Raw genomic sequence first — 22,500 nt, 5'->3', positions numbered from 1 at the left:
TAACACTGAGTGCAGCCTCTCACCATGCTCCACCTGTGTGTCTCCCTTAGTGCCTGGTGACCTGTGGGAAGGGCTACAAGCACCGGCAAACCTGGTGTCAGTTTGGTGAGGACCGGCTAGACGACCGCTTCTGCGACTCCTCCAAGCCTGAGTCTGTGCAGTCCTGTCAGCAGCAGGAGTGTGCGTCCTGGCAGGTCGGGCACTGGGGACAGGTGAGGAGGAGCCTGGGTTAATATTCCACGGTTTTTCCCACTGGTTAGCTCGGTCATCATCACATTTGTGTGCTGGTGTTTGGACGGATGGAGGTGAACAGGATAAGTGCTTGTGCCTCCCTGTGTCACTGTCGCTTTGACGTCGGGACGAATCGAAGCGACATAACGCAAGGGGACAAGGTGGGGGGTTAGTGCTGTTATCTCCTCCGGGTTCTTCAGTGTCGTTGTGTCGTTGTGTCTGCCGTGCCAGCCCTGGGATGGGTGGGACCGGGGCAGTGGTACCGTGCCCTTGATCGGCATTCTGTGAAACCCTGACCCGCTCAACCCTTGGGTTGGATTACACTATCTGTTTCCAGAGTAAAAGGCCAAGTTTAGGCCGTTGATTATGTCCGGTTTTTTTCGTAGGAGAAGTTGGCATCGAGCTGTTAATTATATAGATTAATAATAATAGATTGATTATTCTTCTATCAGTTTCCTTCTTCTAGGAATTTTTAAATGTGGTACTACGGTATTTTTTTATATTGGCTCCGGATACGATGGTCAGTAGATTCTATTGGGATCACTGAATGACCTTACTGTACAAATGGCCGGGATGTGAGCTCTAAAGATAGAGCTTTTGGCGGGGGTTCCCAATATGTGTTCCAAGAGATTTAGTTCCAGTGGGTTTGTACGTGAACGGAGCGACGTGTCCGTGTCATGCCAACACTTCTATGGTTCGACAAATGTACGCTGCTGCACATTTTTGATGAACTCCTAATGCCAGGATAGAGTTGTGTGCTGATGGACCCCGGCCCCATTGGGTCGGGACCATCATGCCATCAAAGGGCATACTCGCGTTAAGGTATATTTTGAGGCGGTCTCGTGGAGCATGTGCTGGATGGTAGACATAGCAGCCGGTGCCACACCTAGCCAGGCAGGGAGGGAGCTGAGCCGAGTTGGCTGCAGTGGAAGAAGTGTCGGTGCGGTGTCGAATAAGTTATTCATGCATCGTGATGCAGCCAAGTTCTCATCTGCACGACAGAGGCCGGAGGAGTAGGAGGTACAGGGAGGGGGTAGAGAAGACAAGTCTGCTTTTTTAACATCAGTACATCTGTGTGTGTGTGTCTCCATTTGTTTTGTTTTACTAATAATTAACATATTTTCCCCCTCTCTGTCTCCCCTCTCTTTTTTACCCTTCATTGTCTTTTTGACTCCCTTTCACTGATCTGCACCACATTCTCCCTCTCTCCATCTCGCTCACTGTTTCTTTCTCCTGCTCCCTACCTCTGAATTGTCCTTCATCACTACCCCCTCACTCTTTCTCTCTCCCTCTAACTTTCTCTCTCTCTTCCCCCATGTCTCTTTGCACTCTCTCTCCCCCTTTCTCTCTCTCTCTCTCTCTCTCTCTTCTCCCCCCTGTCTCTCTTCTCCCTCCCCTCCAGTGCACGACCTCGTGTGGCCAGGGCTACCAGATGCGGGCGGTGAAGTGTGTGGTGGGCTCCTACGGTGGAGTCATGGATGACATGGAGTGCAACGCAGCCACACGGCCCACCGACACACAGGTAACCCCCCCCCCCCCCCCCCCCCTCCCCACTGTCTGCTTTCAGTTTGACCAGCCTCCACTCATCCCTCTCTTCACATAGCCTCAGTGTTACCAACTGGCCGGTTTCTATCCAGACTTGATGTATTTTTCAGACCCCCCCTTAGTGACAGTATTTCTAAAAAGCAACGTGCAACCGATTGAGCAAGTTATTCAGACCGTCAGGGAAAAGGCCAGAAACATAATCAAGCCATTGGGCAGCAGTGCTACTCTCTATAGAGCCATCGTTTGGTCAATAGTTTTACGCAACAGACACATTACAAAGTCCCCTGCCCTAAACAATCTCATTGGCGACACCTTTGGTGATAAGTGGTATGTGACTCCCATAGACACTGTTGTCTGCTGAGTTCGTAACAATCATAATACTGCTACAAGGAATATCCATCAGTGGGCCATAGTCTTAATTATCCCCATAGTCCCCATACCTTATTAGGAGATAGATAGTTAACAGAAATGTATTCACATAGACATTTTTGATATTGGCTCGTTTAAAACTTTCAGCAACCCAAACCACATTTCAATCAGTAAGGAACCTTTCTAAGCAAAAAATACTATTCTAACGGAGTCCCCATCTGTATGTTTTTAATGTATTCCTCCTACAACGCATTTGGCCGTTGCAAACGGAAATTATGGATGTGTTTATTTGCATATTGAGCGGGGAAGTGAGAGCCGATCACAAATGCTCACTTGAGACTCATTCTAATTAACTGACACTGACTCAGAGCTGTCCACTTGTGATCAGTGGATAGCTCTGAGTAATATCCAAGACTTATGTTTATGCCAGGTGTGAGCTGGGCCTCTCTGCTCCTCTTTCTCTGATCTCTCAGGGCGGAAAAGGGGAAAATGGAAATGGTTTAATTTTGCGTGGGGGTAGTAAGGGGAGAGTAGAACATCGACTCTAGGGATTGCAAATGGCTGCAGGCACACAAGTACATGCAAACACACACACAAGCGTGTCTTTTGGTGATAGTCCAAGTCAATTCTCAAGTCTTGTTGAAGAGATTCACTTTTTTATTTAAAACGTTCCCAGTTGTCAAGCTTCAATGTGGTGGATGGATAATGTATGCTAGTCTGGAAATCAGATATTTTATTCAATTAAATTGACGGGGAGGACTCCATTTCATTCCTCAATCTGGAAATCATAAAACTATGTTTGCAATTGCCTTCGTTCAATCAATTAAGCAGAGTTCAGCTCAGTTTAGTTTTCTCTTTTATGAAAAAGTAAGACAAAATAAATATGTAGTGGAAACAGAGAAACTAAAAAAGCAGACATTTAAATGACAGCAGGCTACCCTTAAAAGTATGAAGTTTGGTAGCATACAAAGCACTATAGGTGGGACAGACGGCTCACCTCGTTGGGATCAGCCTCCCTTTCTGTTGACATAACGTTTGGAATAGGATCCACATCGTGTCGTCACACAGGAATGTTCCAGTAATGATGTTTGTTTCATTGTTTGGTCATTTATTGCGAAATTAATTGTCATTATGGGGATATGTTGTTGTGTTTCAAACTGCCGCAATGTTTCGCAGGCCGCATATGGCAAAAAAAAGTTTGACTGTAGATTTATGTTTTATTCAGGATTTTACAAGTCTCTTGTTGGTTCTCAAATTGGTATCGACAACAAAAAATCCCATGATGCATTCTGATGTACAAGCCCTTTAGAGATAAAAAATTTTGGACTGAGAAAGACAGCTATTGGATGTTCAAAGATATGGAAAAAAGTGATCTGTTAGTGAACATTGATTTTCACCACAAGGTTACCACTAGCTTGCAATCAGTTAGCAAACATAGATATTCACCACTAGCTTGACTTTGGTAAGCGAACATGAATGCTCACCCCTAGCTTGACGTTGGTTTGCGAACATGGATGTTAACCACTAGCTTGACGTTGGTTAGCGAATATGGATGTTCCCTATAGCTTGCTGTTGGTTAGCGAACATGGATGTTCACCACTAGCTAACCACAAGCTTGCTGTCGGTTAGCGAACATGGATGTTCACCACTAGCCTTGGGGATGACCACAGCAACACCTCTCGGAAGGAAGTCTGCTTGATTACATACGGCGATAATTGTAATTCACAGAAATAGCCCAGGCTTTGCTTTCCTGGGTGTAGCATGTTTTCCGGTTTGCGGATGATTTAATGATAAAGCAGGCATTTCGAAGGAACACTACCTTCTTCCCACCTCACTGATTAAGGTGTTGCGGTTTCTGTTTATAATCGTAACGGACCTTAACGTAAATCCGGAAGTGGTGCTTTTGTGCATGTGTGTGTGTGTGCGCGCGTGTGTGTGTGCTGGTCCTTGTGTGTTCCCGAGGGCTCTCGATCACTACTCGCAGCTTCACGTGATCTTACACTGAGCCCTTCTTTGAGCTAGAAGATACGGTAGGCAGGGTGTGGGTGGTGGTTTAGAGGGCAAGTTCACCCTGGACCCATTTCAGAGGACTGACCCCCCCCCCCAGCAGCTCTTGATCTTTTTCCATTTAATCGATTCTATTTAGGTCTCGGAGACACAATGACATCCATTCTAACCAATTATACTTACATTTAAACATGGTAAACATTTAAGCATTTACAATGGAACACAACAAGGTTTTCTCACAGACAGTACCAATGACCATGACATGGCCATTGCGCCTCGCTGGGCCGCACTGAGGCTCACTGAGACTCATTAGGACTCACTGGGACCTACTGGGGCTCAGTGGGGCTCACTAGGACTCACTAGGACTCACTGGGACTCACTAGGACCCACTAGGACCTGCTAGGGCTCACTAGGACTCACTGGGACCCACTAGGACCTGCTAGGGCTCACTAGGACTCACTGGGACTCACTGGGACTCACTAGGACCCACTAGGACCTGCTAGGGCTCACTAGGACTCACTGGGACTCACTAGGACCCGTTAGGGCTCAGTGGGGCTCACTGGCACTAGGATTCACTTGTGTGTGTGTGTGTGATTGTGTTACTGTGTGGAGGGGAAGGCCAGTTTTGGAGAGAGAAGTACTTCACCTGTTAATCAGAGGGACGGAAACATGGGTTGAATAGGTTTTGTGTGTCAAACCTTGGCCGGGCCCCAGCCATCAGGGTGCTTATTGTCGTTATTATGCACAAACACTAACACACACACACACACACACACACACACACACACTAAAACACACAAGAACATACACACACTTTCAGAAACAATAAAATACACACTCAGACACATAACACAACACACAAACGTAGACACAAACGTACACACGCAGACACACACACACACATTCACACATACAAACCCTTATACACATGAACACAAAAAACGAACACACCGACACACACAAACGTGCACCATCCCGAGTCTACAAAGCGAGGTCTGTGTGCTACAGATATGCTGTGTGCCGGGGGAGAGGGAGAGGACCTGAGAGAGGACCTGTTCGCTTCCGCTGGGAGGCAGGAGGCGTGTGGAATGTGGAGCCTGCTCAGACGCTGCCACGCAAACCCATTTAGAAAGGGGGGAAAAAACCCCTGACCCCCGGATACTCGGGAGGGGGGAGGTCAGAGGTCATGGGTCGATAGCGGCAGTGGTGGCGGTGAGGTGGGAGTGAGGCGGCGTCGAACGAGGGGTGGGGCTTTTCAGAACAACCACGCCAGCATGGGCAGTGGAGCTCTGGATAGCGCTCCACTGGGACCTGTTATGACAGGGATCAGGGCTTTACGCTGAGCCGCCTAGAACCACAATCCATAGTTTGAACTGACGCGGCAAACCCCAGCTCACATTGTTATGCTAAGGTGGTCGGGGGGAGGGGGGGGCTAGGGGTGCCCGGCAGGGTGAAAAAAATCGTGGTCAGCTACCATATGTATGACTAAAGAGAAAACGTGAACCCGGTCCAAGGCTGGCCCCAGAGGTCAGACCTTCATAAACGATGTAAGGAATGAGCCATGATGAAGTGCCCGCGGGGGTGGTGAGGCGTCTGAGGCCATGCTCAGGTTGTTTGTTGTACATTATTTTCCCAAAGCGGGACACCCAGGAATGGTTTATTCCGCTTATGACCCAATTACCGAAAACGGTTAGACATTAGTTACTTTCATCCATAATATTAAAGTGTTGTGATGGACTTCATCAGCTGAATTTCAAATATTGTTCTGCTGTGCTTTGAGCATATTGTTTTTGGAGCGTAACGACTGGTCAAAAGTTTTATCCGACCATTTCTGATCATTTTGGATTTTTAGCGCCTCAATTACGAAATGTTCAAAGCAGAGGTGTCCCGTGATTGAAAAATAACACACACCCTTTGAATGTTATTGACTTCAATATCAAAATGTCGTATTTAACATTGCTGTGGTACAATCAGTCGTAAGTGGATATATGTCCATCCCTGTGATTGGCTGTCCCTGCCTCAATAGGACTGTGAGCTGGCCCAATGTCCCAGCAGCCACCCTGTCCCACCAGGCACCAAGACTCCCTCCAACCAGGGACACAAGACACAGTGGCGGTTTGGCTCCTGGACACAAGTTAGTGCCCCTCCTTCTGCCTTCCCCTCCGTGTGTGTGTGTGTGTGTGTGTGTGTGTGTGTGTGTGTGTGTGTGTGTGTGTGTGTGTGTGTGTGTGTGTGTGTGTGTGTGTGTGTGTGTGTGTGTGTGTGTGTGTGTGTGTGTGTGTATGTTTCTCTCTCTCTCTCAATCTCTCACTCTCTCACTCTCTCTTCCCAAACAACAGTGTAGCGCAAGTTGCGGCAAAGGCACGCGGATGCGCTACGTGAGTTGCCGCGACAACCAGGGCGGGGTCGCGGAGGAGTCTGCCTGTGCCCACCTCCAGAAGCCTCCGGCGCGGGAGGTGTGCACCGTGGTGGCGTGCGGACAGTGGAAGGTTCTAGAATGGACCGCGGTAAGCACTTTGCTGGACATGTCCTCGTAAACCTCCTCCTGGCTGATTTTGTTGTTGTTGTTTGAGTCGCCTCACGCTGGCACCACAATGAACTCATCTTGGTTGAGCTGGTCGTTAGAAAGCACAATATGCAGGGGGATGAAGCATCCTGAAAGGCTCGTCATGGTGGATCTGCAAGGTCTCTCCCCCCCCCCCCCCCACCCCCCTCGGGCCTGCAGCACATTACACGTCAACCGTAGCTGATCAACAATCGTTTCCATGCACATCGCGGTGCAGATGGGGTTGGTTCCCTTCACGTGTGCTGATAATCAATCTCCAGCCCTTGACAATCCACCGTGTCTACACACATCATGTCGTTCGTTGCCTTGCAATTGAATTAATTTCATTTTTTTTATTCGATCTACGTAGCTTGCGTTCTTAGAAAGGGATTTGGGGGAGATTCTTGGAAGTGGAGGGGCGGGTTTGTTGCGGGGCCTTGTGGAGGGTTGGTAGGAGACTAGAGTAGAGACACTAGAGAGAGACTTCAGAGAGTTTATGTTTGCAAGAAAGAAAGGGATACGCTTTGCAAAAAAGAGAGGGAAAGAGAGATGTTGGAGCTGGAGCTGGGACATATTGTGATCTCTCCTTGTTTACAGATGGTTCTCATCAAACAAAGTGCTGGTGTAGCAGCACTGCAGCCTACACCTCTGTCCACCTCACTCTCATACACACAGGCACAAACGCACACACACACACACACACACACACACACACACACACACACACACACAAATATACACAAGCGCACGCACCGAAATACACACACACACACACATGCACACACACGCAGACGCACACAAATGCTCAAGGCACTCATTGACCTTCAGGCAGGAAACTAGAAAAAGTTCATCCCAAGGCTGTGTGTGTGATCCTCAAAGACCTGCCCCAGCCGCACACACACACCATAAACCCTCCCGAATCCACACATCATAGAGACATGTGAGAAGTACAGTTAAATGTACAGCAATGTCTCTTTTCTTTCACCACCCTGGAAGTGTTTACGACATAATGCAATATAACATCATGAATAGTGTCCTCACCTTATTCTACGGTGTAACATATCGGATAAAACGCAGTGACTCTATCTCAGGCCTTTCCAACCCTTTGACAAATTCCCTCTTTCTGCGATATCTCGAGCGCCCTGCTGTTGACCGCGTGGCGTGCCGGAGATGTTATTAAGACAGACCGTGCTGGTAATCTAGGGAAAGGGTTTACACTAGACAGCTGTTGCTTAAGGATAAAAGATGTCCCTGCTGCACGAGGGAATGCAGGACCGGCATGGGAGAATCTAATGGGAGCAGTATGAGGTCTTCTCCAGAGAACAGAAGTCCCCGAAAGCGAGGCATAGTGTTTTTTTGGTCCGAAGGGTTGGCTGGTGCATTACGGGTGTCTCTCAACAAATTAGTATGCAAAAAACGTGAAAGTACGAGGAATGTACAGTTGGGTGATTATTTTTCTTTGAGTGTAATCCTCTTGTGTTGTGTGCGGTGATCATCACGACGTATGCGTGTGTAGATCCACGGCGTTCACAAACAGGGAAACACGAAGCCATGTATTATAATATTAAATGTGAAATGGCTGTGGTGCCACATGTTGCATACAGCCTTGGTCAGGATGTACATTCTTTGTGAGCAGAGCAGCATAACTGTTTCGTACTGTGGGCGATGTTTCATGTCCTTTGTGCAGACAGTGTGGTGTCTTTGGGGAATGCTTCAGTGTTTCTTCAGGCGCTACGGCAGTCAAACTATGGTTGTTCAGTTGTAGGACACGTTTTTACATTAGTGTAGACAGTGTGTGTTTCATTATCTATTATTTCATCTCTGTTTGTGGTTGTGTGTGTATGCATATTTGTGTTTCATTTGTTTTGTGTCTGTGTGTGTGTGTGTGTGTGTGTGTGTGTGTGTGTGTGTGTGCGTGTGTATGTGTGTGTGCATGTGTGTTTGTGTGTGTGTGCGTGTGCGTTCAGTGCTCGGTGTCCTGCGGCCAGGGGAAGACCACGCGTCAGGCGCTGTGCGTTAACTTCAACGACCAGGAGGTGAACATGTCCGAGTGTGACCCGGAAGACCAGCCCCCCATCGAACAGGACTGCGCCATGTCCCAGTGCCCGTCCCGCTCCGGGGACCCCCGCTCGCTGCCCTCCCTGCCCGGCGGGGGCCCCAGGAACAACCTGCCACGCTCCCAGGCCGACCAGTGGAGGACGGGACCCTGGGGAGCGGTGAGTTCAGCCCCGTGCTAAGGTCTACAAATTGGTTGAAAGTGAAGAAAAACACAAATGATTTATGCAAAGCAAAGGTGTTGTTCTTCCAACAAGGCTCAATTAAATATAAAACGGGGGGTTTCACAGTAGAAAAGGGTATAAAGATGCACCGCCTTAAGTGAGCCAGTACTTAAAGGGAGACACACATATTGGCCGTCGTGATGTGTTTTAGAGCAAACTAAAACAGTTTTTAACAGCACATTACAAGATTTATCTATGTCTTTCCCCATACAAATATGCTATATTGTACGGCAAGGAAAGTATATTGATTTACCTAGCAACCTGCACACACAATGGCCATTCATAGTGCTTTATGTATTTTAAAAACATTGGCTATCAAAAACAACCATCAAAGGCTCAACATATTTAAATATGGTAAAAGCATAAATAATGCAGTGTCGACATGCCTTTGGAATCCAAAATCGATGGTCATATAAATCCCCCGCAGTGTGTTTGAGCTCAAGGTGGTGTCCACTATCTAAATGTTATATTGCTAGCCTATGGGTTAGCCTCACTCATATACAATCGCGGTCCTCCCAGCCCTCTTCACTATGACGGGGCTGATCCGTCCCTTGAGATGCAGCTCCGCAGAAGTTTGACCCCGAGCTTAAAGGTCACTGCGGTCTCTCAATATCGTCTGGCTATTTTAAAATGTGGGTCACTGATGGTTTATCTGTTTCCCTGAATCTGCCCAAAAATAGCCCTTTTTAAATCATTCTGGGAAACAATGAAAGCTATCTTGAGCGACTCTTCCTTCCTCCATCGTGTGGAAGCGTATTTTAATATAGCAGCTTGACGTTGTGCGAGGCACTCTACATTGTTCAGCCTATTGTTAATGTTGTTCTGTGCGAGTTAAACCAACGCTCCTTTTGAACTGTCAAGCTTTTGAAATGTGTCTTTGTGCTGTTTTGGGAAAGGGGGGGGGGGGAGGGGGGGGGGGGGGGGGGGGGGTGTGAGATGTGAGGCGGGAGTGTGTTACTTTAAAGTTCCCCAGAATATTTCCGCCTCTCTTTGCCGAGGGCTTTAGAGGAGGCTTCAGTTTCATAATAAATAGCCTAACGTTAGATTCTTCAACAAGTCAAGCATTGTTTTATTTATCCGCCATTGATCTCCCTCCACTGAACTCGACTCAACTTGCTTGCTTTGGTCGGACCCCCTTGGCCCGTTCGCTATTCAATTCGGTAGTAGCAACATGTTCTGTGTCTCTGATGCACGTGTGTCTGTGCACCATACGGGAACACATCGTATTCGGTTGCCGGACAACATCCGAGTATCCCGGCCTAGACTGACCTCCTCTCTCTCTTCTTGCGGGGGGGGGGCCACCAGTGCTCCAGCACGTGCGCGGGGGGGTTCCAGCGCCGGGTGGTGGTCTGCCAGGACGAGAACGGCTACTCTGCCAACAGCTGTGAGGAGCGCAGCAAGCCCATCCAGCAGCGCTCCTGCGAGTCCGGGCCCTGCCCGCAGTGGGTGTACGGCAACTGGGGAGAGGTAGGACGAAGACGGCCTGGCTCACTAACTACACACCGATCAGTCTATGTGTGATCTCAGTCCTTTGTGGAGCTCATAGCACTCCTTACCGTCCCTGGAGGGAGGGATCCCTCTTTCTGCGTTCCTTCTCAAGGTTTCTTCTTTGAGTTTCCTTGCCTCTCAGGGAGAGGGGGGGGGATAATGTTGCCTGTGAAGCCCTTTGAGACTGGAACTGTGATTAATGGCTATACAAATACAATTGGATCGACTCGTCTTTTTATCTGTCGGTCCGTCTGTCTGTTACTGTCTGTAAAACTCTCTTTCTAATTGGATCCGGCCTCTATCATAGTCGGCTGGTTGGCACGGTGTGTAACAACCATGAAGCGTCCTTAATGTATATTTATGTAAGCCTGTAATGACTTGTCACTCACAGCCTTGTTCCTGTGTGTGTGTGTGTGTGTGTGTGTGTGTGTGCGCGTGCGTGTGTGTGTGTGTGTGTGTGTGCGTGTGTGTGTGTGTGTGTGTGTGTGTGTGTGTGTGTGTGTGTGTGTGTGTGTGTGTGTGTGTGTGTGTGTGTGTGTGTGTGTGTGTGTGTGTGTGTGTGTGTGTGTGGCAGTGCACCAAGCCGTGCGGAGGCGGGGTGAAGACCAGGCTGGTGGTTTGCCAGCGCCCTAACGGCGAGCGCTTTAACCACCTGAGCTGCGAGATCCTGGACAAACCGCCGGATCGCGAGCAGTGCAATACTCAGTCGTGTTCGGCGAACCCGCACTGGAGCACGGACCCATGGAGCTCGGTACGCTCGTAAAACATACTTACCTTTTTTGGTTTTGTCTCCAACACCCCTGCTTTTTTTTTTTTCTCCTCCATTAAACAGTCTCTATTCTTCCACCTCACAAGGAGTTTCATGGCTGAGCCTGTTTTTGCATGACCCCAAAAACCATAAAAAAAACACAAATGAAATGGGGGCAGGATGACATTGAAGTGTGTGTTCGTGCTGGACAATCACACAAGTCACACTTTTGTTCCTCGCCCTCCTGCAACTACCCCCCCCCCCCCCCCCCCCCACCCCCCCCACCCCCCACCCCCCACCCCCCCCCCCGGCCAACCCTCCCCCAGCACCACCCCCACCATCGACTAACACCATCTCACCTCTTCCTCTGTTGATTGGTCGATGTTCTCAAGACCACTGGAATGGTGTTTCTGTTGCACTTAGAGGAGGTCGGAGGTGCTACCCTTTGGCGTTGGAGGTGCTCCACTTAGCGTCAGAGGGGCGACCCTTATCGCTTGGGGTTCTCCTCTTAGCGTTGGAGCTTCTCGCTCGCGTTCAACATTAATGCTAACAAACACGACGACGGCATTGAACCAAATGCTCCGCTGATTGAACCAAATGCTCCGCTGACAGCTGTGACCACCAGAACATTTCTTGGCGTGTTCTAGTTTCCATACCAACTGTTGTCGGTCCCTTGTGACAGTGTTGGAAGAAAACAACTAAACATCAGGATCACTTTGTATTACAATCAAAATTAGTTTGTAAGATATTGTTTTTAAAGATAATTTATTGCATAAGATATTTCTTTCCTTTTATTATCTTTTGTATATAGCATTAACCTTAACAAATGATTTATTTTGTGTCTTAGCTTTTTGTATTCGCACATGTAGCCAATCGTTGTTCATATGCAAATACTGATGAATGTTTTTGTATATCAGGAATATACGATGCCTTTTTTATTGTAATCATCCAAAGAGTCAACTGTAACCTCCAGAATGTGGTGCTGCACACGACTTCTTGGTAGACCAAGATATATGCTGGTTGACAGCGCCGGCCTACAATGGGGCCAAACTATATTTTGTCTGCGTACTCTGGAGAAGAATACATCTTCATGACAACGCTGATGTTGGACTGGCTTATGTACCGAGAATTCAATTTGTCTCAAGGCACATGTGGTTTGTTAGAAAGCAGTTACTAATCCTAATTTGACACTTTATTTTGCAGTTCATTTATGTAGATTCTGTTAAGAAATTAACCATTTAGTGGCTTTTGTAGTGACGATGTCAATCGGAACAGCGTTATTTTTTGATTACTATTTCCAAACCATCCTTTCAACACAATGGCTCGACCGCAACTCAGAACGGCATTGTACTATTGTTTTACATCTTGCCAATACCCATTGTATTGTTTGGCAGAGGAATTTAAACCACATTTCCTTATTGTGGACCATGCCAAGCCAATACATTTGAATCACTCTTACCGAAAGGTGCTTTGTATGAGTATATTTATATTGCGTTTCTATATTGTTTGCTATGTAAATACTTGGAGTTGCTTAATGCTATGCGCAACAATACCTCACTTGGAACCAAACACAGCTCAGCTAGCCATTAAAAACACAACCACCAGCATGACGACGGTGCTATAGGCGAAACAAGGGAGACGCGAGGCAGACGAATCAAAGGACAGAGAATAAATTAATGGTTTAGTGGGTTTGTTTACTGTTTATTGCACCTCGCTTTATGATAATCCGTTTTTGTGTGTTTGTAAATTTCATTTTTTGTTTTTTACCAACAGCGGTTTGCTTATTGATCGAAATAACGTAGCCAAATAGCAAGTGTAGTTTCATAGTTTCGAATCTTTTTTGAAGGCATTTTATTTTGTATTGTGTACACATCACTTAACTCACTTGACTCTGAAGAACATTGTCCCTTCATGCGGTCTATCCAACGTGTGTTTGTGGACCGCACCAAACCTGTTCCCTCTGTAGCTCCACCCCTGAGCCAACTTCATGTGTCTACCTCAGTCTCTGGTTTTTACGATGACCTGCCCCCCCTCCCTCCCCCAGCCCCCTCATAGTCCTACCCCACCCCTAACCCCCCGCACCTCCGACCCACCACCCAAAACCCCCCTCTTCTCTCTCACTCGATGGATATTTTTTTGCAAGCATGTATTTGTTGTGGGCTTTTGTAACAGCAGCATTAGGTTGGCCTAAGCACAGATCCGGAGGAAGGGGGAATGCATCCGCCTCTACCTCCTAGTGATTACACGGGACGGGGCCACGGGGGCTAGTGAAAGCTAAAATTCTGTATCTGTGGTTAGAAGCAAACTTTTGCTTGCCGACAAAAGCCCATCCGCCCGCCCACCATTTGTCAGCTCTTCTCCTCATAAATGTCATAGCTGTCTCTTCTGACAGCATACCTTATTTTAAGGGCCTGTTAACACGTCTTAACGCATGGCGTCGACTAACTGGAAGACGTATTTCTCGTGATAACTGCCGTGTGTGTGCGCACAGGTCATTCGGAGGAAGTAAAACACAAAGCCTTTGAGTCAGGCAGCATAGTCTGAGTCGTATCAGTGTAGAATTGGATGAGTAAAAGGGATTCTCCAGAATATCAATGTTTTGTTTTTTTCCTTCCTTATTTTCTGCTCACCTGTAAAATTGTTGGATTAGTAAACATAGTTTTGACGTTGCTTCCACCTTTACCGGATATGAGATAAACCCTCTAGTTATAGCACAAGCAAACAAGGCCGCTAGGCTAAAGGTGCTAACATAATGAAGGTTTTCAAATGCATACATTCCATACATGAAAAACTACTTCAAGTTGTTATTTGATCATTTACATATTGTTGACAGCATGTTCAGTCGGAGTGTTATTCCACGTCTGTCAATGTTCAGTAACCTTTTTGAAACCATTTGTTAAAATATGGGTGATGTATGCCCAAGTGATTTCAATGATTTGGGCTTAGTGAATATCTATACAGGTGAATCTCAAATCTGGTGACGGTTGGAAAAACATCAAATCAAACATTGTTATCCTAGTTCCCTTCTTATGTCACACTAATGGCGTCGATCTCATGTAAAGCATAACACCTCTAATACCATAACCAACAGGCTCTTGAAATAAGGTTGTCTTTTTTGTTGCTATCATTTACACATGGCAGTATTAGTCTGTGTTTCAAGACAATGTGTGTATATTTATGTGATTAATTGTATTTATTGCTACTACAATATAATGCCATGTCAAATATTTAATTTTTTTATGGATTTTGTATTTGGAATTTGTGTTTTTATTTGCAGAAAAAGGTTACGATTAAAGATGAAGTAGAGGTACTACTAAAGTCTTCTTTGATTTTTATTATTTTAATCCAAGAGTGCTTCCATAAAAGACTTTTAACATCGGCTAAACATGTGTGTCCATGTGCAAGCTTATCTCAATCAGACTCCTTGGTAGAGGAGCTAAGGGTAAACTCCTGCTTTAAGCCTGAATTACTGCAAGGAACCACTAACAAACATCTAATAAACGTTCATTACCACCGTAGCCATCGCTGCTGGGAAACTTTGCAGCCCTGTTAAAACGTACATAACATCAATTAAAACTTTCAGCTCGTCATTACCGACCTGAGATATATCGTAATTACAGTGTCCGCGTGGAAGTGGCCTAGGTTATTGAGCGCTTCACCTATGTCTTGCATAGATCCTCTAGTGAGAAAACGTCGACCCCCTCAGGCCTGGCAAAGAGCTTGGAAAGCAGTCCTCTCTCCAACTTGTGTTTACAAAGGGCAGTATTTTTGCTGAATGAAAATGTACAAATCACTGAGCAATATCTTTTGTTGTTTCAGGAGGTCAGGGCATGACCGTCCCTCTTTTCAGCCATCATGCTTTTGGTGGCGGGGTACAGAGTTATTTTTTTTCTATCAAGGTAAATCTTTCTTCTGTGTGACAATGCATCCATGGACCTCCCATCGCATTCGGTATGTTCATCCACTCCTAATGCCCACTATGGCAGATTTTTTTTTTGAAGAGGGGACGGAGGGATGCCCGGTGACGCGTGCTCTTCTATAAAGTCACTGCCGACGCCACCCCCCCCGTCCCCGACCGCTTACCCCCGAACCTGGATAGCCCCGCCCCCATTTGCTAATGCGGGCTGATGACATTCTTCCGATGGTGGGGGGCCCAGTGGCAGTGACTCCAATGAAGGGGACTCTGATGAGACAATGCTGCGGTGAATTGGGCGGGTCAGGGGGTCACATTTGATCTGGGAAGGGGCCCGGTTCTTCTCATCAGCACACAACACATGGCTTCTGGGAAATGGTTGTGATGCCAGGGGAGAAAAAAAAAAAAAAGAAACAAAAAGGAAAGAAAGAGGAAAAAAAAAAAAAAAGTGCCCGGAACAGCCGTGTCATCTATTGATGTCCGGAAGAGTCCAATAGACTCTATAGACTCCATAGAATAGAGGTCCTCTGCTTGGGGCCCGGACAAAGGGCCTGCATTACAATGCGGAATGAGACTGTGGTTGAAAGAAGGTTTTATTTGAACTCATTCTGTACACAACACGCAAGTTACATGGTACAAATGTAGCATTTTGAACCTTGCAGCAAAAGGGTAGATTCACCTTACTCACCTATTTTTTGTGGTCTGCATTTTAATCACGCAAGAAGGGATAATCGTATACCATTGTTTATTTACAGCTGTTAGATGAGTGAACGTGGGTTTAATGTCTATCGGATAGAAATATAAGTCATGTTAAGGTTAAGTATGTGTGTGTGTGAGTAAGTGAGCTCCAGGGTAATTTAAGACAACTGCTACTGTGATTTAGCTATTCATTCCGCCCCAGAGAACGTTAATGTAGTCTGCATGAGATTTCTTGGACTGAGAAAGTGGCTGGTAATTTACTTTCTAATAATTCCCAAGCTTGGGTATTCGAGTGCTCTGAAATGGTTTATTAATTTTTTACTACATAAAACTAAGAAAGTATGGCCTGACAAGCATAACAGCATGCTGGCATTTTGCCTCAGATTGTAAATGTCTGTTTTTAATAACCTCAGCCTTCCCTGTAAACCCCTATTCTTCTTGAAATGTCCATCCCGGCCCAGGGCAGTGTGTGCAATTAGCTTACCGCAGTTCATGAAAACATGTTTTATATATTCATATGAAACATATTTTTTCTTAATTAATCCATATTCAGCTGCATTAATGAGAGATTAGTATCTTGACTCAGAGATTTTTCTTTCTTGCTATTCATAATTCTACTGTACATTTAAAGACATTGGAATTCAAAATGAAACTTAAAACTAATACTTTTTTATTCTGGACGAAAGAAAAATCCTTAGTCACATTTAATTTGGCACATGACTTTCTTTTATTTGGTTCAAAGGAAAAAGAAAGAAACATTTAATTGTTTTTATTGGTTTTCTATCCTAGTTAACGTAGTTTGTGTGTGTCTCTGTAACCCATGAACAGCACAACAGTGTGGTTAAACCAAACCTGAAATGATTATTTATTTCCTTACACCCATACGCCGTATTAACAGCCACTCATCTACATCACCGCTAACCTCATCTCCCATCACTCCACTTCTCCCCACTTTATGAATGGTCGTTGAGGTGGACCCCATACCCGCCCCCCAGAATGAGGTGAAGGGTCAGCGAGTGTTGGTGCTGTCCCTCTCTGGGCCGAGCGGTGCCCCTCGCTGCCTCTGGACTCATTCAGCTCCAGAGCCTGTCACCTCCTATCCATCGGTGCACCCGACGCCCCCTTTGATTAACCCGAGCACCACCGAGCCAAGCCCCTCCCACCCGACTTCCCCCTGCTGTCACTCTGGGGCCTGTGCGTGTGTTTGTTGGCACGCACGGCTGGAGTGGGCCGTCCACTGTCGGAGCGTGTTATAGGACGCCCAGTGGCTCAGTCAGGAGAAACCTGGAAGTGGATCAGAACCGCTGGCGGACTGGCATGGCGCGCTTTTTCAACAGTGGGTCCGTGAAGTCCACGTGGTGCATGCTGTTGTTTACCTCACTGTCACAGACCTTTTCGGTATGTGAGACAAAACAATTAAACAAATCAAACTGTTTAACAATAGTTATTACAAGGAATGCCTGAATTCTGAACCATTTAACCATTCGGCTCGTTCATATAATCATCCTATTGAAATAAATACATTCAAATGATTCAACTTAAATCTATCTTTCTTGAAGCTTAAACATCGCAATGTTGTTTGGAACAGATAACCAATCCTGATGCCATTTCCTTGACTATGTCAGAAAATGAAAAGCAATTAGATGAGCGTTTTTCATTAACGGCTTGGTATCATTTAAAAAATAGTGTTGCTTTATGCCTATAAACATGTTTCCCATTCTAATGTTTTCCACTGATGTTTTGGGTCAATATGTGTTTGCTTAATAATCTTTCTTGTCTTCCCTTCTTGTAGTAATAACTGTGTAAAAGGGGGGCTTGACACCTTTTATGTTAGCCACTGCATGGGTATTCATCCTTTATTTTCTGGCGTCACACCTCAAGTCAAAGGATCACCTGTCCTCATCTTGATTAACTCTGTCTGCTCTTTGCAGTGTTCGGCCTCCTGCGGAAAAGGCTTCAGGAACCGCCCGGTGAGCTGTGTGACCGGGTCAGGGCTCCCTCTCCCGGAGGAGGACTGCCGGCTGCGGCCCAAGCCTGCCAGGCAGAGGCGCTGCCGCGGGAGCCGCTGCCCCAAGTGGAAGACGGGCGGCTGGGCAGAGGTACAGTGCCACTGCCCCCACCCCCTGCTGTTCGCAAATAACCCTGATGTTCTCACCCTGGAAGGCTTGCAAGACCTTCTTTCTTTCTCTTCATGCTGTAATGTGTAACAGCTTACTGGTGCTTGTGTGTGTGTGTGTGTGTGTGTGTGTGTGTGTGTGTGTGTGTGTGTGTGTGTGTGTGTGTGTGTGTGTGTGTGTGTGTGTGTGTGTGTGTGTGTCCAAACATCTGCTGCACAACGGGGCTTACTGCCGTGGTCTCTGATTCCCAGAGCAAGGCGGCTAACTGGGCTGAGGGTGCTGCTCCACATGACTCTGTGGTGGTGGGCTGGTCGGCCCACCACCTTGAGGCAGGCTGGGGGCCACGGAGTAGGACCATGTGCTGCTGCAACACACTACTGCTAACTGGCACAGGGAGGAAGGCATGTGCAAGGCTCTCTTTTAACCCAAACTAGCGGAGATCCAGTCCAGAAAATGTGGAAAATGCCCCAAAAAACCAAACCTCTTTCCCTGTGTTTTCTATCATTGCATTATTTTTTTATTCGTTCTCTCACTCCTTTTTATATGTTAACCAACATTTGAGTAAACCTGAGACTCTCTTACCTTCTCCTTTCCTATCCTTGCGTGAAACTTTTCGGCCCTCTCTCTTTAGTGGCCTGCAAGAGAAGCCATCTTTACGTGGTTTCATACCAGTCACTCATGGCTTGCATCTGGGCTGGCAGAACCTCCTTTGCTCTTCTTTGATTCTTTCCTTTCTATTTTTTACTTACGTCTCCTCTCCGACTCGTCCCATTGGTTGAGGATCCCTCTCACATGTGTGCTCCATCCCTGCTGGATTGTTGCTCTCTCGCTGGCTTTCTCTCGCTGGGTTTCTTTTGCTGGCTCTCTCTGTCTCTGTCTCTCTCTCTCTCTCTCTCTCTCTCTCTCTCTCTCTCTCTCTCTCTCTCTCTCTCTCTCTCTCTCTCTCTCTCTCTCTCTCTCTCTCTCTCTCTCTCTCTCTCTCTCTCTCTTTGTATCTTTCTCCCTCTGTCTCTCTCTATTCCAGTTTATCTCTCTCTCTCTCTCTCTCTCTCTCTCTCTCTCTCTGTATCTCTTTCTCCCTCTGTCTCTCTCTCTTCCAGTGTATCTCTCTCTCTCTCTCTCCTCTCTCTCTCTCTCTCTCTCTCTCTCTCTCTCTCTCTCTCTCTCTCTCTCTCTCTTTGTATCTTTCTCCCTCTGTCTCTCTCTCTTCCAGTGTATCTCTCACTCTCTCTCTCTCTCTCTCTCTCTCTCTCTCTCTCCACCAGGGAATGACGCTCCTGCTTGGTCTTAGTGGAAGTGCAGCATGGTCTTGCAACAGGGTGCCTAGAAGTTATTAAATGCTGGAAAAACAAAGGACACATGTTAACATGGGACACATTAATAACAGATAATAATAGATTGTCATACAGTCATATTTACCCTCACATATCATATTTATATTGGAGATGTGGAACTAAATTATACTAGACTATCAAAATGAATTCTCAAAAGGTTATAGTATATAGTAATTATAAACACTTTCTTTACGACTCTATTCAACACTAAAATGGCTTTTTGTTTTTCACTAAAACATACTTTTTAATTGTTCCTATCATAAATTATTGGTGATATAAACTGGATGAAGCATATAAAATGCCACAAAACGAATACACAATTTAACTTACCGAATCGATCCGGAAATCGAGGCTATAAATTAGGGCCTGACTCATCACGGATATCAAATGCGTGCACATATGAGTAAATAAACAGGCTATACTATGTTCGAAAGGCGCAGTGCAGTACAGTAGCATAACAATAAATTGTCATTGTCAAACAGATTTTTTTTTAAATCCTACCCGTCGTCTGCTCAGTGTTCAGCGACATGTGGCACCGGTACGCAGCGGCGCGAGGTCTCCTGTCGGCTCGGAAACCGGCGGAGTCCAGACGGGACAGAGTGCTCCCAGCGCTCGCGACCGGCTTCCGGTCAGCCGTGCAGCGTTACCGAGTGTCCCTCGCTGTACCAATGGCGGGAAGAGGAATGGCAACCAGTAAGTTCAGTTTTGATAACTTTCAAATAAACTCGTCTAAAATGTGACACGTGGTGACACGAGGAGTGCATGCCGGTCTGTCCTGCTGATGGAGAGTCTCGCTGTACTCGGGAAGCAAGAAGTGGAGCGCGCTGCGCACGCTCTGTGCGCACGTTGGGGAGAGAGGAAGGGAAAGGAGAGGAGATGAGAGTTGCTATGTGTGCAGACCTATGATCAAAGTCAGATGATCTTTTCTTTTTTCTCCACGCAGAGGCCGGCTCTTGCACAATTAGATGTCTTCGACTCAGAGTAGCCTGTTTAAATACTGAATGTTATTAACATGTTATGGTATTAACATATTCCTGGTAAGTGTGAAATGTTCTAACTTCCCGAGAAGAGATAGACATTAATTATCACAATTCACCTGATGGTGTGCTTCGTAGTCCTAAGAAAAGTAGTCCGTACCAGCACAGGCGGCGTGTTTAATTATGCTAATGACAAAGGTTATGAACCCAGCATATTGTGGTTAAATCACATTGGCATCCACACTTCAACTTCAACTCCAAATTAATACACTCCCGCCTCCGAGGCTCCTGGTTCCATTGGTCAAATGTCTATGGGAAACAACATGGGGTTTTTGAAGGATCGTACATAACAAACTCTGTAGGTGGCGAAGAAGTAAAAGCTGCTCACGTTTTGAACTACACACTTTTTCCATCTAGATTCCACTTGGGTTTTGGATTTGCCGTTAAAATAGCATTTATAATAGTTTACTACTTTAACGGCGCAGACAGTCCAAAACCCTAGTGGAATCTAGGTGGAAACAGTATGTAGTTCGTGAGCAGCTTTTACTTCTTCGACACCTGAAAGAGTTTGTTATACACGATCATTCAAAAAACCCATGTTATTTCCCATAGACATTTGACCGATGGAACCAGGAGCCTTGGAGACGGGACTTATTCTTCAGAGGTCTATTGCACAGCGTTGCCTCACTGTGTTTTTCATTGTTGTTTGACAGTGTCTGTGGAAGGCTGATATGGACCAGACTCAGTCGCTCCCCTTCCTAATACTGTATCTGACCCAGGTCGAAGCCAAAAGCACACTAAGACATTTTAACACCCCTTGTGTATACATGGCCCATTATAGACTTTAGATTCGACTATCAACGCAAAGATCAATCAAAGCAGTAAAAACATTTAAAAGGCTAACCTCTTTTCCCAAAACATTGCTGACGTTCACTGCCCAAGATGGAAAGGTGTTATGGAAACCTTCTGGGTCAAAATGGGTGTAGCTAGTTCTGGCAGTACACTCTAGGCAACAGCTTATCCAGTCCAATCAAACGCACGTACACTGAAAGGCGGTTCATTGAAGACCTTCAATCTCGAACAAAAACACTCTGCGAAGTTAGGTGTGATGAGCTGATTTTGAGCCATGATGTCCTGAATGTGGGGTAGGGGGGGGGTATACATCGGGGTATGCACCAAGTGGGCAATCACCATGTATTTACCTATTTACAAACAGGTATTTTGCAGAGACAATTATTAACTAACTTGGTTGCGTCCTGCTTCCGTAGTGCAGTAAGTCATGCGGGACGGGCCATCGGCGACGGGCCTTGCAGTGTGTGGACCAGCTGGGGAAAGAGGTCCATGACATGTTCTGTGCAAGCCAGGTCCGAGCCCCGGACTCGGAGCCCTGTAACAGCCACCCTTGTGATTTTGTCTGGGTCACCGGGGATTGGACTGACGTGAGTGCTGGGAATTATTTTAAAGAAACTCAAACTTAAAATAAAAGACTGCCACAGTTCTCTACGTATAAATCCTGGATTTGATTCTCCCCACTATCCAGTGTTCAGCCAGCTGTGGCGAGAGCTTCCGCCGGCGTCTTGTTTCCTGCAGTGAGGTGCATTCTGGGAATTCTGACAACTATGAGTACGGACATCAGTCTTCTTCAAACTGCCCCGGGACGCGCCCTGAGAGCTACTCGCCCTGTACTGTGGGCCCCTGCCTGGCGCCGCAGGAATGGAGGGCCGGAACCTGGGGGCCGGTGAGCAGGGCTTGGCTTTTGTCAAATATTTCATTTATTTATAAGACTATGAGCCTACTCCGAAAACCTGACTGCATTTCTTCTGACTTTCTTTTGTTTTCTATTACAAATGTTTTATCGATCAATCATATGCATAAATTACTATAAATAAAATGGATCCTAGGGAGCCTTGCCTGGCCGGGCTCTCTCTCCCGGATGTCAGCCTACAGTCCACTGCCATTGTTGCATAAAAGAAAAGTAGAGCAGGGCTTGCTCTAGGGGTGCATGCGTCTTTGCAATGTCCCTTTTCTCTTGGAAAAAAACCCCAGAGATGTTATCAAAGAACAGTTACAAAATATTTCAGAAATCAACAGTAAGCTGGTCTATGGATGTTTTCGATTAGTAGCGCATTGATTCTGAACAGTTTGAAGACAGAGTGGTCCCGTAATTGAAAAATAATGCCCACTCTTGGAACCTGGTTAACATATCAGAATCAAGTATTCAACGATGCCGTGGTGTAAACACAAACAT

General features: G+C 46.3%; 1 protein-coding gene across 1 annotated transcript in view; it reads left to right on the top strand.

The window, feature by feature from the left end:
* Positions 1–22,500, top strand: part of adamts9 (ADAM metallopeptidase with thrombospondin type 1 motif, 9) — a 49,606-nt gene that overhangs the window by 17,537 nt on the left and 9,569 nt on the right. The window contains 11 exon segments of the mRNA XM_060069133.1: positions 51–212; positions 1,634–1,753; positions 6,179–6,286; positions 6,492–6,659; positions 8,665–8,913; positions 10,282–10,443; positions 11,039–11,215; positions 17,756–17,923; positions 19,792–19,968; positions 21,521–21,691; positions 21,793–21,990. Of these exon segments, the coding sequence (XP_059925116.1) occupies positions 51–212; positions 1,634–1,753; positions 6,179–6,286; positions 6,492–6,659; positions 8,665–8,913; positions 10,282–10,443; positions 11,039–11,215; positions 17,756–17,923; positions 19,792–19,968; positions 21,521–21,691; positions 21,793–21,990 (1,860 nt within the window).

This window comes from Gadus macrocephalus, chromosome 13 (genome assembly GCF_031168955.1).
Source record: "Gadus macrocephalus chromosome 13, ASM3116895v1".
Lineage (NCBI taxonomy): Eukaryota > Metazoa > Chordata > Actinopteri > Gadiformes > Gadidae > Gadus > Gadus macrocephalus.
Note: the sequence above shows the minus strand (reverse complement) of the source record. Positions and strands in the feature narration are given on the sequence as shown.